Source organism: Podarcis pityusensis (genome assembly GCF_964106645.2).
Source record: "Podarcis pityusensis genome assembly, chromosome: 3".
In the NCBI taxonomy this organism is placed as follows: Eukaryota; Metazoa; Chordata; class Lepidosauria; order Squamata; family Lacertidae; genus Podarcis; species Podarcis pityusensis.
In genome coordinates, this window is record NC_138026.1 from 51,372,442 (window position 1) to 51,385,240 (window position 12,799).

The following is a 12,799-nucleotide window of genomic DNA, read 5'->3' on the forward strand; positions in this document are numbered from 1 at the left end:
AATATTTAGAATGTTTAAAGCTGTTTCAGAAATGTTGGTATCCGAGTAACTGACTCATGAAAATAAGTTTTTAAACCATATAAATTAGTAATGAGATATTAACATGGCTATCTGATAGCATCTACTCTGAAGTAAGCCTCATTGTTTTCATTTCCACTTTCTCCCAGGTAAGAATGAATAACCAACCAAAATAACTGAAAGACCTGCCAGATGTTCACAGGATTGCTCCCCTCTGTTTCTACTTATTTCTAGACAAAGTATGGCGGTAATGGGATCTTTATCTGAACAGAACCCTAGGTACAATCCAAGAACACATGAATACCAACACCTAAAAACATTTCATATGGAAGAATGCATTTACTAAGGCATATCGCATTGTGGTCTCTGAGAAGCCTCAAACAGCAAGAGCATAGCATGTTACCCAGGTTGCCCCCCCCCCTTTTTTTACAGAAGACAGAACTCCTGGAACTTAGATGTAGAAGAGGAATTTCAATTACCTTTTCTATACAACTATTAAAGGCACAGGAGCTATGGTTGTAGCCAAGGGGGGCAGGGGGCAGCTGCTCTCCCAAATCAGTCAGTACATAACTGACTGAGGTTCTGGCCCCCTAACATAAAGCCTGCTCCTCCAACATAAATCCTGGCTATGCCCATGACAGGAACCCTATCTTCTTTTTCATCTGGCCACCCTAGTTTTATGTAGTGACTGTGTAACTCCCCTTTGCTTGATTCCAAATCCATTCTTCTTTTCCTGAAACCTTGTGCACATCCCCATCTCCACCCCACCCCCCAAGAACATTCAGGAATAAAGGAACAACGAGAAATGAGCTTCTCTTATCTTCAGGTTCCCCTGTATCCCCTACCCCTCCCAAAACATCGCAAGAAAAGCAGAGTGAGGAACCAGCAGCAAAGAGGGATCCTAAGAGAGTGGGAAAGTCTGCTTGTGGGCCTTGTCCTTTATTAGAAATGAATTCTAAAGCTTCTCAATTGCAAGGACTTTGCTTGGAAAAGCAGGAGGACTGGAGGCAGAGCTGAGTAGCAAGAACAAAGACAAATCCCATTACTAGCTAGACCCAAATTCAGAGGGATCTCAACACTCTATAACGGGGCAAGGCTTTCTGACCTAAATTCACCCTATCACTAGCTTTTAGTGGTCACTTCTACATTTTAGAAGTGCCTTCCCAGAAGCTGAACACACTAACAATGCGAAGTCATTTGACGTAGCATAGAAGACTGGAATGAGCAGCAACATGTTTATTTTGACAGTACTTTTATAACTTGTTTCTCTACTTGTCTTGAGTTTTCGGGGGTGGGGTTAAAAGTCTAAGTACTGTAAATAAAAATAAAATTTGAAATTGTGGTACACAAGTTAAATGTAACAAAAGCAACTACATATGTAGCCAGCTCCATTGCTCCTATTCCACGAATACTGAATCAAAAGACATACAACCATTACACCCACGAGAGCCAAAACCACCAGCTTATAACTGTATTTATATCATAAATGTACCGGTAAACTACAGTACAGGCAACAAAACTGTTTTAAGGTGCAATAAATTTTGCAAGCATTTTTATACATGGAAAGTTTTAAATAAATGCAAAAAGGTTTAATCAGATCTTTTGCATTCATTATTCTTTCCCAAACTGTATCCTTTATGGCAGCAATAACCGATTTAATTATAAGACACAATGTAAGAGACTCTATGAATTTCAGACTATTACAGCTCAACATTTCAAATTTGTTAAAACATATCTCAATATGGATGTTTTGTGCAATAGTGCCTTGAAACTAATCGACAACATCTGACTTGCTAACAATCTCAATACCATTACATTGTAGCTATTTATCCTGGCCAATAGGCAAGCAGATGCTTCATGAAAAAACAGCCATTACAGAAGTGAGGTGATAAACTTCCAGAAAAACTGCAGCGGCAAAGTTAATAAGCCTTCTGCACTGGTTTGGCATATTGACTAAGGCCAACAATGACCTTCAAGGAATTTTCCCTATGACTTCCCTGAAATCGACATGAATCCAAACATGACAAAATCAGAACCAGAGCAGGCCTCTTATCACTCTTGCAAGTAGTTGATTAAATCTTCCTCCCACCTCTCCACCCTCACCCACTGGCTCCCCCTTTTCCCCTCCCACGATCTCCCTTCTCATATCTCCTTCCCTACCATCATGGTGCTTTTTCCACACCTACAAAAGGCATTGCAGCTTTCTTCTTCCCTTTTAAAACTGGAACAGGTATCCTGAATGCGGCCACCACACATTTCCTCCAAGTCTGAAAGACGGCAGCAGGTCTCACAAGCCTGTATATAAGAGCAGCTAGTGCAGTAAGGTGGTACTGCAGAGATATGTTTCCAATATGGGCATCGCTGCTGCTTACCAAGAGGTGTTGTAGGGGCAGAGCAACAGTGAGGTCAAGGCTCTGCGAGCACATCAGAGGGAGTACTGGATTGGTTCCACCAGTATGCCTGCACAGCCCTGACCTCCCACTACTAACCCAGTAAGTGAAACCAGTATCAGGAGGGTATCTTTGTGGTACTGCTTCACCAAGCTGGCCTCTCCAAGCTGAAAGAGGGAGGTGCATTAATAAAGCTAGAACAATGTATCTCCTGCATTGCAAGAGGAATTGTGCATCAAGAAAAGCCAAGTGTTAAAAGTCTGTTGATACTATGCAAATGGAGCCAAAACGAAATATCATGCATGTCAGACACATTTATTCTATTCTCCTAGACATTGAGAGGCAGAAAGATCTATTTTAAAAAATTGCACCTCCCACCGCTGGACAACTGAGAAGCCAGACAGGTGGCTAAATAAGGTTTCATCAGGCCTTGCAACATACTTTTAAATATCTTTGCAGGAGTAAGGACAAGGAACTCACTTTATTTCAAATTCAGATACATTCCCAGGAGGCAGAATTCTGTCATCATGCAGAATCATGAGATACTGGACTTATGTCAATGTCATGTGTAACAATCAACTCTGTAACCATGGCTAACAGCACTGTGATAGGACAAATATGTAGTTTGGTGCTGCTATTCATTTGGTTGACCAAACACAATCCAGGAAAACAAGTGTGTTGAGCTGCTAATTCCTTCCATATAAATGGCCATAACGGGTAATGTTTGAGAAAAATATTATCTTAAACAATTTAAGTTCTTTTTATTTACTCCAAAGAGATGCAGGAAGATGCTGTTAATTTCAGCCCGGCCAGTTGTAAATATCACAGCTATTGCAGCTGCATCAAAGTAAAAGAAAAAAACCCAAGTTTTAATAGATCATGCTAAGGCAGTTTAAGGCTGCAGTTCTAACCCCACATATTTAGGAATAAGTACTACACTTGAGTTAGGATTGGACAGTAAGTCTCATTTAATTCCATGGCACTGTTAGTCAGTTTAATTTTTTTTTATTGTTAGTGAGGGAAGGAAAGCACAACTCAAAATTTGTGATCACACCTGATCTTTTGATAACAAAGTCGGTGGACGGAGGTTGTCTAATCATATATTTTGCTTGAATCTTTGGCATGTGTGGACCTGAGCAACAACTGGTGGGAAACTTTTGAAAACCACATGCATGCGGCTTCTGAACATTCAAAAGGACAAGTGGAATATAAAAATAGCAAAATAAATAACTGTCAATATATTAACACAATATTTGCTGAAAAGCAGTAAAACTGTTTTGTGATTTTTTTATCTCAGTATTGCTTTTTCTGGGCCTAGTATTTTGATGCCTCTGAAATCTGCCCATGCTTCAGAACAAAATGTAGAGGTATTGGAGCAAATATTGGTTCTCCCTCTCCCTACTGGAAAAGCTGTTAATCCTAAAGTTGTGTTTCCCTTTTCCCTACTGCATAATAAGTAGAAGGGTTCTCATCTCATGACTTGTGTTGGAAGACTACTGTGATTAACTTTGTCAATAACATAACTGAAACTGCAGGCTTGGTTCACTTACAATACATTTATCCACATGGCTCCCACTGTAAAAGAAAACTACCAAGTTGAAAAGACAACACACACATAGCTATGTTGATCTATCAATGTATTACATGGGAATGTCTCTACCTACTGTGATTTTTGCTATAGTTTCTATCAGTTAGCATGAAATTAATATTGAATGTCTGCAGAAGAGAGCTACTAAGTGTTGTGAATTAAGGATTTGTATACTCAATGAGACAAGCAGTCCAATCCCGTACATATTTACTCAGAAGCAAACCCTACTGTTTCATGGAGTTTATTCCAAGTAAGGGTAAATACACAGGACTGCAGACTTACCAGAAACTGGGTTTTGTGCATCCAGAGTTTTAAGCATTTGTACATACTGTAATCAAAATACCTGATTTGCCAAAGCAGAATAGTTACAAAAGGGCTTGATTTCTTATTCATGGTGCAGACCATTGACACTATATAAACATAAAACCACTTTCAGTACTCAAGGGATTTTACATCATCAGCCTGTATATATAGCATTACAAAAATATAGATCAGAAATTTAAACATGGGAGTATACTTTGCTCTTTGTTTTCATACATTAACCAATCCTAGATACACATATATAGAATACCGTAATAATACTGAATAGACTTTTCGATCCAGAGGAGTTCCAAAAACTATCTAGTCAAATCATCTACAAAGCATCAGACTCCTCTCTATCCAGATATACGCCTACACAAGACAGTGCAGATTATTATTATCCAAACAGGTAATACCTGTGTCACATGAGATGTACTTGTAAGACAAGTAGTAAAAATAATTTTTTCTCAAGCAAGTAATTTGTGCACTAACCGCAAAAACCCTTTTATTCCGAGCAGCTAATATGAATTTGGGGGGCTCTCCCCCTCAAATGTGGATCAGCTAAAATCAAAGTATGATATTAAGACCTATTAATCCAACAAAGACCGTTTTCTTAGCTCTGTGACCAGGATACTATCTCAAGCTCCAAACATTCCCAGTCCCTCCGACCGAGAAAGAGGGAAATTTTGTTGCTTTCTCAAATCAGGTCAAGCATTTAAATTCTAGGCTTTGAACGGCTGAGACTTGAGAGGATAGTTTTAGTCCTGCTTCAGGCAGAGAAAGCACGGCTTGGGCTGGACCCTAAAAACAAACGAGGGGAAAGCGCGGGGCGAACCGGGGTCCGTCTCTTCCTGAATCCTGTTCGACCCCGAGCCTCCTTCACACCCCAAAGGCACGAGGAGCGGAAGGAGGGATTCGCCAGCGCGGGACAAAGTTTGTTCCCGCCCTCAGCCGCCTCTAGCGGGCGGGGTTGGGGCTCGAGAAATAAAACCCGCCGCCGCCGCTGTGACAGCAATCGCGGAAAGCGGCGGGGCTTCAAAGTTCAGCCGACCTCGCCGGCGCCTCCTGGCAATCTGCGCTTGCTCGGCTCCCCCCCGCTCTCCCCGAACCCCCCCCCCCGCCCTTCTCGAAGGAGCTCGGTTCCCTCTTACCCGTCCTTGCGCCGCGCTTTGAAGACGTGCCCGTAGGTGCCTCTGCCGACTTTGCACCCCTCGTACTCGAACAGATCCTCCACCCGCTCGCGCTCGGCCGCCAGCTTGGATTTGAACTCGTAGTCCATGTCTCTCACCCATGGAAGGGGCGGCCGCAGGGAGGGCGGGATGAGGCGGCGGGACCAGCGGCCGCGCGAGCGTCAGGGGCACGAAGCCACCGCACTGGGCACCATTTCCTTGTTTTGGGTTTTTGTTTTTAGGGGGGGGGGAGTCCGCTCCGCCGCCACCCGCTTCAACTAGGGCTTCCAATAGTTAGGGCCGCAAGGGATTCTGGGCTTGGTAGTATCGGAGGAAGCGCGAGCTCGAAGGCGTCTGGGGAAGGTGGAGGAAGCGGAGACTACAGTTCCCGGCGTCGCTTGCAGCACCGAAGCCTGTGTGCGCCTGCGCATTGCAACCCGCTCCCCGGTTATTGCTGAGCGGGTGGTGGGAAGTTGCTGACTCTTCACGTTGCCGGGCAGTGGCGGGAGAGTCAGACGGTTGCTTAGAAGGGAGACGGCGGAGTCTTTCTTTGCTTCGTTTGTCCGCCTGCAGAACAATGAGTCGCAGTCACACTCTCAAGCGACGGGGCGGGGAACGGGGTACGGCCGAGGTCGGTCGATTGAGGGTCTCGCGCTGGAGCTTGTTTATCTCCTGAGCTGTCATTCAGGTTGTAGCCCCGCCCTTCGCTCCTACATTCGTCACCGTTGGCTAGACTGCGTCCCGCCTTTTCGCCCTTCACCATTGAGCCCGCCCAAACGCCGAATCTGAAACGCTGGCCTTTTTGTCAATCAATTGAAAGGTGGAGCCTCAAGTCTGAGAGTTGAGGGAGAAAGGCTGCCGCTTGGGCCGATCTCCGCGTCGTCGTCGTCCTCCCGCAGCTCTTCCCAAGCCTTCGCGTTTCTCGCCCTTCCCCCCTTCGCTAGCATATTGACAATGGCTCTGCTCACGCGCTTCTCGCTGGCTCCCACTCCCGCCGCCTCCGGCTCGCTCGCTTGACATTGCGCAGCGCTGTTTTCCTGGAGCGTCTCATGTTCTATGAACGGAGGAGCGGCAGAGCACCGGCAAAGCTCTTCTGCCCTCAATAATTAAAAGAAAAGGCAGCAGGTGCACGTTCCCAGGCGCTAGAGCTGGAAGACGCTGCCCCACAGGCAACACGTACAATATGCCTCACCGACCGCGGACTACCTTAGGACGCGGAAGGGGGTGGAGATAGGGTAGAGCAGTTTTCAAGCTAGCGTTGCGTTTAATGTCTCTTGAACATGAAGCCTAGAGACTTCGAAAGTTGACGTAGAGGAACACTTTGCTTACATAGATAAAATTGATTTGGCACCTATTGGTTTGCCTCCACCTCTTCCTAATGTATTTCAGGTAACCATCAGCATTCAAAAGGCATTATTAAATGACTCATACAGTTTACTTTACATGCAGGTCTGTGCTTGCTCTGCAAGGTCTTTCTCTTCTTCAGATAATGTGAACTTACAGGTGTGCAGACTACCATATCACAAAAGCTGTGTTTTCCCTTTCATATCATTTATACCTTAAAAACAAGTCATGCCAGGCAAATCTCTCTTTTTTTTTTTTAATGGCGTTACAATCTTGGTGGATCAGGGGAATGCTGTGGACACAGTGTATCTTGATTTCAGTAAGGCTTTGGACAAATACAAATACACACACCTCGTGATATTCTTGTGAGGAAGCTGGTAAAATGTGGCTTGAATGAAGTAACTGACTGACTGAACCCAAATGTACTCATTAATGGTTTCTTCTCATTCTGGTAAAAAGTGACAAGCGGGGTTCTGTCCTGGGCCCACTGTTGTTCAATGTCTTTATAAACAACTTGGACAAAGGAATTGAGGGGATGTTAGTCATGTTAGTCCACCTACCAATGCTACTTCTGTACTCGGTGAATTAAGTTTCAGCTTCTTGTACAGCATCCAGTCCTTCACAACTATAAACAGTTCACTGTTTCAACTACCTCCCTTGGTACAGCTGAAAATGAGAGACACGGTTGGGTGTCATCAACATACTGTTTATTCTGCATCTGAAATATCCATATAACCTCCCCCAGTAGCTTCATTAAGGTGTTAAATAGGGTGAAGGATAAGAAAGAGCATTGTGGAACCTCTAATAACAAGTGGAGCCCTGCTAGATCAAACCATAAACAATTAGTTTACCACACTGTTCTCACATTAGCCAAGCAGATGCCTATGGGAAGCCCACAAACACAATACAAGCACAATAGCATTTTCCACATTTGTGTTTCCCAGCAACTGGTATTCAGTCACATATCACCTCCAATATTAGAGGCAGCATACAACTATAATGACTGGCAGCTTTGATAGCCTTATCCTCCAATAGTTTGTCTTATTCTTTTTATGTTTGTGTAAGTTGGTGGCCAATGTTAAATCTTGTGGGATGAATTTCAATAGTTTATGTGTAGATGACTTTGGGTTCTAATATTATGGGAAGGGGAGAAAGCCTCTCTATCCACTTTATCCACACCATGCATAATTTTATGCACAGTTTCTAACCTAAAAAGCCCCAAATGTTGTAACCTTTCCTTATATGGAAATTGGTCCTGCCTTTCTATAATTTTGGTTGCCTTTTCCAACACCTTTTCCAGCTCTAATATAGTATTTTTGATGTATGACAACCAGAAATGTTCGTACTATAATCTGGTCACACCATCAATTTATATAACACCATTATGATTGGCAGTTTTATTTTCAGTCCCTTTCCTAAGGGACTTTATCAAAAGCTTTTTGATAAATGGCCATGTTTATGTTATCTGTTGATCACCCCTAGTCATATGGACACTCTGAACTCTAAAAGGTTAGTTATATATGACTTAAATTTGCAGGAGCCATACCGATTTTGCTTCAGCCAAATTTGGTCTTTTATGCTTGGTAATTCTAATTTTAATAATAGTTTTCATTACAGGTTGGTTACTTGAAAACTAATTTCCTATATATTTTCTGGATCCCTTTTTAAAAGTTGATTACCGGTATATATTGACCACTTTCTGGTCCTCAGGTATGCAGGCTGATCTCACAGATGTTACTTTCTTTTGTTAGAAGATCAGTTATTTAAATTCAAGTTTTAAAAGGACTCTCAAGTAGATGCTACCTCCTGGATGTGATGTCTTCATTTTTAGTTTGTCATCAAGGCCTAGAATGTCAATTCTTGTAACCACCATTTGCCTCTTCAGACTCAGTTCAGGCACAGGGATCAGCACTACAGCTTCTCTGTAATCTCCTTTTCCTCCTTTAGTACACCTTTGACTCATTTGTCATCCAAAGGACCAAACATCTCTCCAGCTAGTCTGCTGGTTCTAACATGTTTTTTAAATGTATTATTGTTGGTCTTTAAAAAAATTTGCAATATGAAATGTTCTCTTGTTGTCTGCTTGCATTTATTTTGCCAAAGTTTCTGTACCTTTTTGTTCTCCTCATTTGGATAAGACTTACATTTTATAAAGGAAGGCTTATTTTCTATCGTGACTGGAGCATTCATTTACCCAATTGAAGTCACTCATTACATTTCCTCCTTTGGATGCCTCCTTGGTTTCTGTCTCCATCTCAAGATGACACTGAGCATTTTGGGCAGGGGGTGATAACATGTAAAAGGTAAAGGGACTCCTGATCATTAGGTCCAGTCGTGGCCGACTCTGGGGTTACGGCACTCATCTCACTTTATTGGGCAAGGGAGCCGACGTACAGCTTCCAGGTCATGTGGCCAGCATGACTAAGCCACTTCTGGCAAACCAGAGCAGCACACGGAAACGCCATTTACCTTCCCGCCGGAGCGGTACCTATTTATCTACTTGCACTTTGATGTGCTTTCGAACTGCTAGGTGGGCAGGAGCAGGGACCGAGCAATGGGAGTTCACCCTGTCACGGGGATTCGAACCGCCGACCTTCTGATTGGCAAGTCCTAGGCTCTGTGGTTTAACCCACAGTGCCACCCACGTCCCAAGCACCATGCGTGTCCCAGTGATAGCATGTACTCAGTACTAAATTTATATTGATGCCTTAGTATTGCCACCCACAGCAATTTTGTGGAGGAATCTACCCCTTTTATAAGTTTTTGCTTGCTGGACTCTGTGTCCTTTGGCATGCAGAGCAACACCACCTCCAGTACACCCTCCTACTGACCTTCCCATAGTTTACATCAAGAGATAGCTGTTTTGCACTAGTTCTCCCACTGCACTGGTACTCTCCATTTGGTTTCAACTAGGCCCACTATATCAACGCTTTCCTTTAAAACCAAGCAGAAATCGTGTGATATTCTGTACAATACACTGGCTAGTCCCTTACTGGCTTTCTACTGGCATACCTGTTATTGTTGTTTATTCAGCTAAAATCCAGCGTTGAATGTAAAAACATTACAGGGAAGGGCACTGTTGTACTGTATTACTTAACAATATTTACCAAGTGTGAAGCTATAAAATGCAAGTTGTTCAAGTTTTTGATCTTTTGCAGGTATCAGCACCAATGCTCCTGAACTTTTTACTTGGATATAATCAAAGCATGATATTAATACCAGCCTACATGATGGTTGGGCACACAACTACAGAGGAATGATCTCGAAATACTGTATAATCTATTTGGGAAACTAATTCAGCCATCAGTTTCCATGTAAATATGAACACAGGGCTGTCCCTAGGGGAAGTGCAGCACCTGGGGCAAATTACACTGTGTGACCCCATCTTCATCTCCCCCTGCCTACAAAAGAGGGAAGCAGAGGAGGGAAAATGCTAAAACCCAGTGTTTGTCATAGCTTACTCACACAGTGATGAATGAACCATGGTCTTCCATTAGATCTGAAGTAGGCATTAACATTGAGGTATGAAATCAGAGCCTTACTGAGTAAAATTAATAAGAGTTTCAGTAGGTTTCTTGTACACACGTCTACTTTTAATTCCCATTGATACATTTTCACTTCTAATCTCAACACATCTTTTTACTTTTTTTGTTTTTCCCTCTCACATACAAAACATGTTAAGCTTTTCCTGAGGTACTTTTATCCTCCACTAATTCATCATAGGATAGCAATCTTAATTTAGAAAACAAATACTGTATTATGACCCACAATTCTGCTGTCTTCTGCTTTCAGATCAGAAGTAACCATTTGTTCACGCTTTTCCCAGGGAAATCTTGTGTGCTCTGTCACAATTTCCCCTGAATTAAAATATATTTTCTCAGATGCAAAAGCCTCCCCATAAGCTTGTGTTGTTTGCCTGCCCCTTACACATACACTGTTCAGATGTGGAAGTAGCTTAATTTTAGATAAATTAATTCACACAGTCTCATTTGGGGAAATACAATAGCTCAAGGCAGTGGATTAATTGCCATTGTGATTACTGTGTGGGATGCAGTTACAAGTTTCAGTGGCAGCTATTGGGTATTTCCTGTGATGAAATTAGCAGCAGAATGCTTATCTTCCCCTTTCCACACTTTCGGGAACTTTCATTTGTTATTATTTTAAAGTAAATATATTTTGGATGCCCAGGGATAGCCCTACCATTAGGCAGAATGAGGTTACCGGTAACTGCCTCAGGTTGCAATATGTTGTGGGGCAGCAGTGGTAGTCCTCTAGCTTCTACTCCTGAATCCCACAGCTGTACTCTTCTGTTAAAGGCAGAGCTCTATGTGCCACACTCCCCTAACTAGCCTGGTACTCTCAGGTGCAGTGGAAGACACTGTTCCATTACTGGTCCAATTAGCTTCTATACATGGAATGGTGGAGACATCATCTTGTCCTTTGCCTCAGGCAGGAAACTGTCTTGAGGCAGCCCTGTGGAAAATCCCAATGCAAGAATTCTCAACCAACTACCTCCCCCCTTTTATTTATCAATACACTGCATAATTCTATACTTGCTTACTCATAAGCCCTACTGTGAAGCTTACTGCCAAATACGTTAATACAGGCATAGCCAAACTTGGCCCTCCAGCTTTTTTGGGATAACTCCCATCTTCCCTAGCTAACAGGACCAGTGGTCAGGGATGATGGGAATTGTAGTCCCAAACAGCTGGAGGGCCAAGTTTGGCCATGCCTGGGTTAATATAAGATTGTAACTGTATGTCACTGAAGCTTGTCCATCAGCTCTCAGTAGATTCCCTATCTTTATGTGAAACTGTAAGTTCTCCCTCTTGCCCTAGGGCCTATGGATGCAAAACACACCCATGCAATAAAATCAACTGTATGCAAAAAAATTGTGCATATTGTCCCATTTTTCCTGGGAAGTGGGTCTGTAGCTTTCATCAGATTCTCAAGTGAGTCTGTAACCCAAAAAAGGTTAAGGACCACTGTCACACAGCATAACTATGCTCTTCCAAGTCGTGTGCAGATTCATGGATTATTGTGCATTGAAAAGAACTTGAAGTTAAACATAAAACTGCAATCTTAAACATACTTACCAGGGAGTATGCACATTGAACACAGTAGGATATACCTAAATGGAAGCATGATCAGAGTGCATTGAATTATGTTGAATTATGTTTTGACTGACTGTGCAGTAATGCCCTTATATACTATTAAACTGGGGAAGATTTGCTTACTGTTGGTGGAATCCCAGTGGGTTTGGAGAAATACATCATTGTAAATGGCTGGTTAATCTGGTTGCAGAGGACAAAATCATTGAACAGCTGCTTCAGTGAACAAGGGGGTTTCCCATAGCTTTCCTGTTCCTGAGTTACAGGTGTAGTCCAGTCCTATGCATGTTTACTCAGAGATAATTCCCAGAGAGGTCAATAGTATATTTTATACACAAGGTTCTATATATTAGGCAACACCCTATACTTTCCATTTGTCACAAATATATTGAGTCTGTCACACATTGCCTGTTTTCCACCTTTAGCGTGTACTGAAAGAGCCATATTTCAGAAGGTCCCAGCAACATGCCCCAGGCACTCATGATTTAAGTGTAGTCCAAAATGCTCATTAAAACAAATGTCAGCTTTCCAGTACCTTTATACCTTCTCTCCTGAACAGAACCCCAACCCCCCTCTTCTAACCACAAACATATTTTCTGTTGCTACGCAGCTGTGTGCGGTTTCTTTGTATTCTTTCTGCAGCTATTCTCTCCCTCTTTCGCCCACTGGCTCCCGCGAGTGCCAGCCGGGGACGTTGCCTCTGTCCGCTTCGCCTTCGGGCGCACAGGCTGGAACCGTCAGTAGCACGGGGCAAGCCCGTGTCGCCTGACAGACATCTCGGAGCGTCCTATCGGTGAAGTAGATGGGCGGGACTAACCAGCAAGGACCCAATGGCGGCGCTGCGGAGGAAGGGACCCGAATACCTGTGCGCATATAAAA

At 43.1% G+C, this 12,799-nt stretch overlaps 1 protein-coding gene across 1 annotated transcript in view; it reads right to left on the reverse strand.

Moving 5' to 3' along the window:
* The window catches only part of CDK19 (cyclin dependent kinase 19), a 100,349-nt gene extending 91,168 nt beyond the window's left edge, over positions 1-9,181 (reverse strand). Inside the window, 1 exon segment of the mRNA XM_081000406.1 lies at positions 5,448-9,181. Coding sequence (XP_080856532.1) covers positions 5,448-5,575 — 128 coding nt within the window. The 5' untranslated portion in view covers positions 5,576-9,181.
* Positions 9,182-12,799: the final 3,618 nt, after the last annotated feature.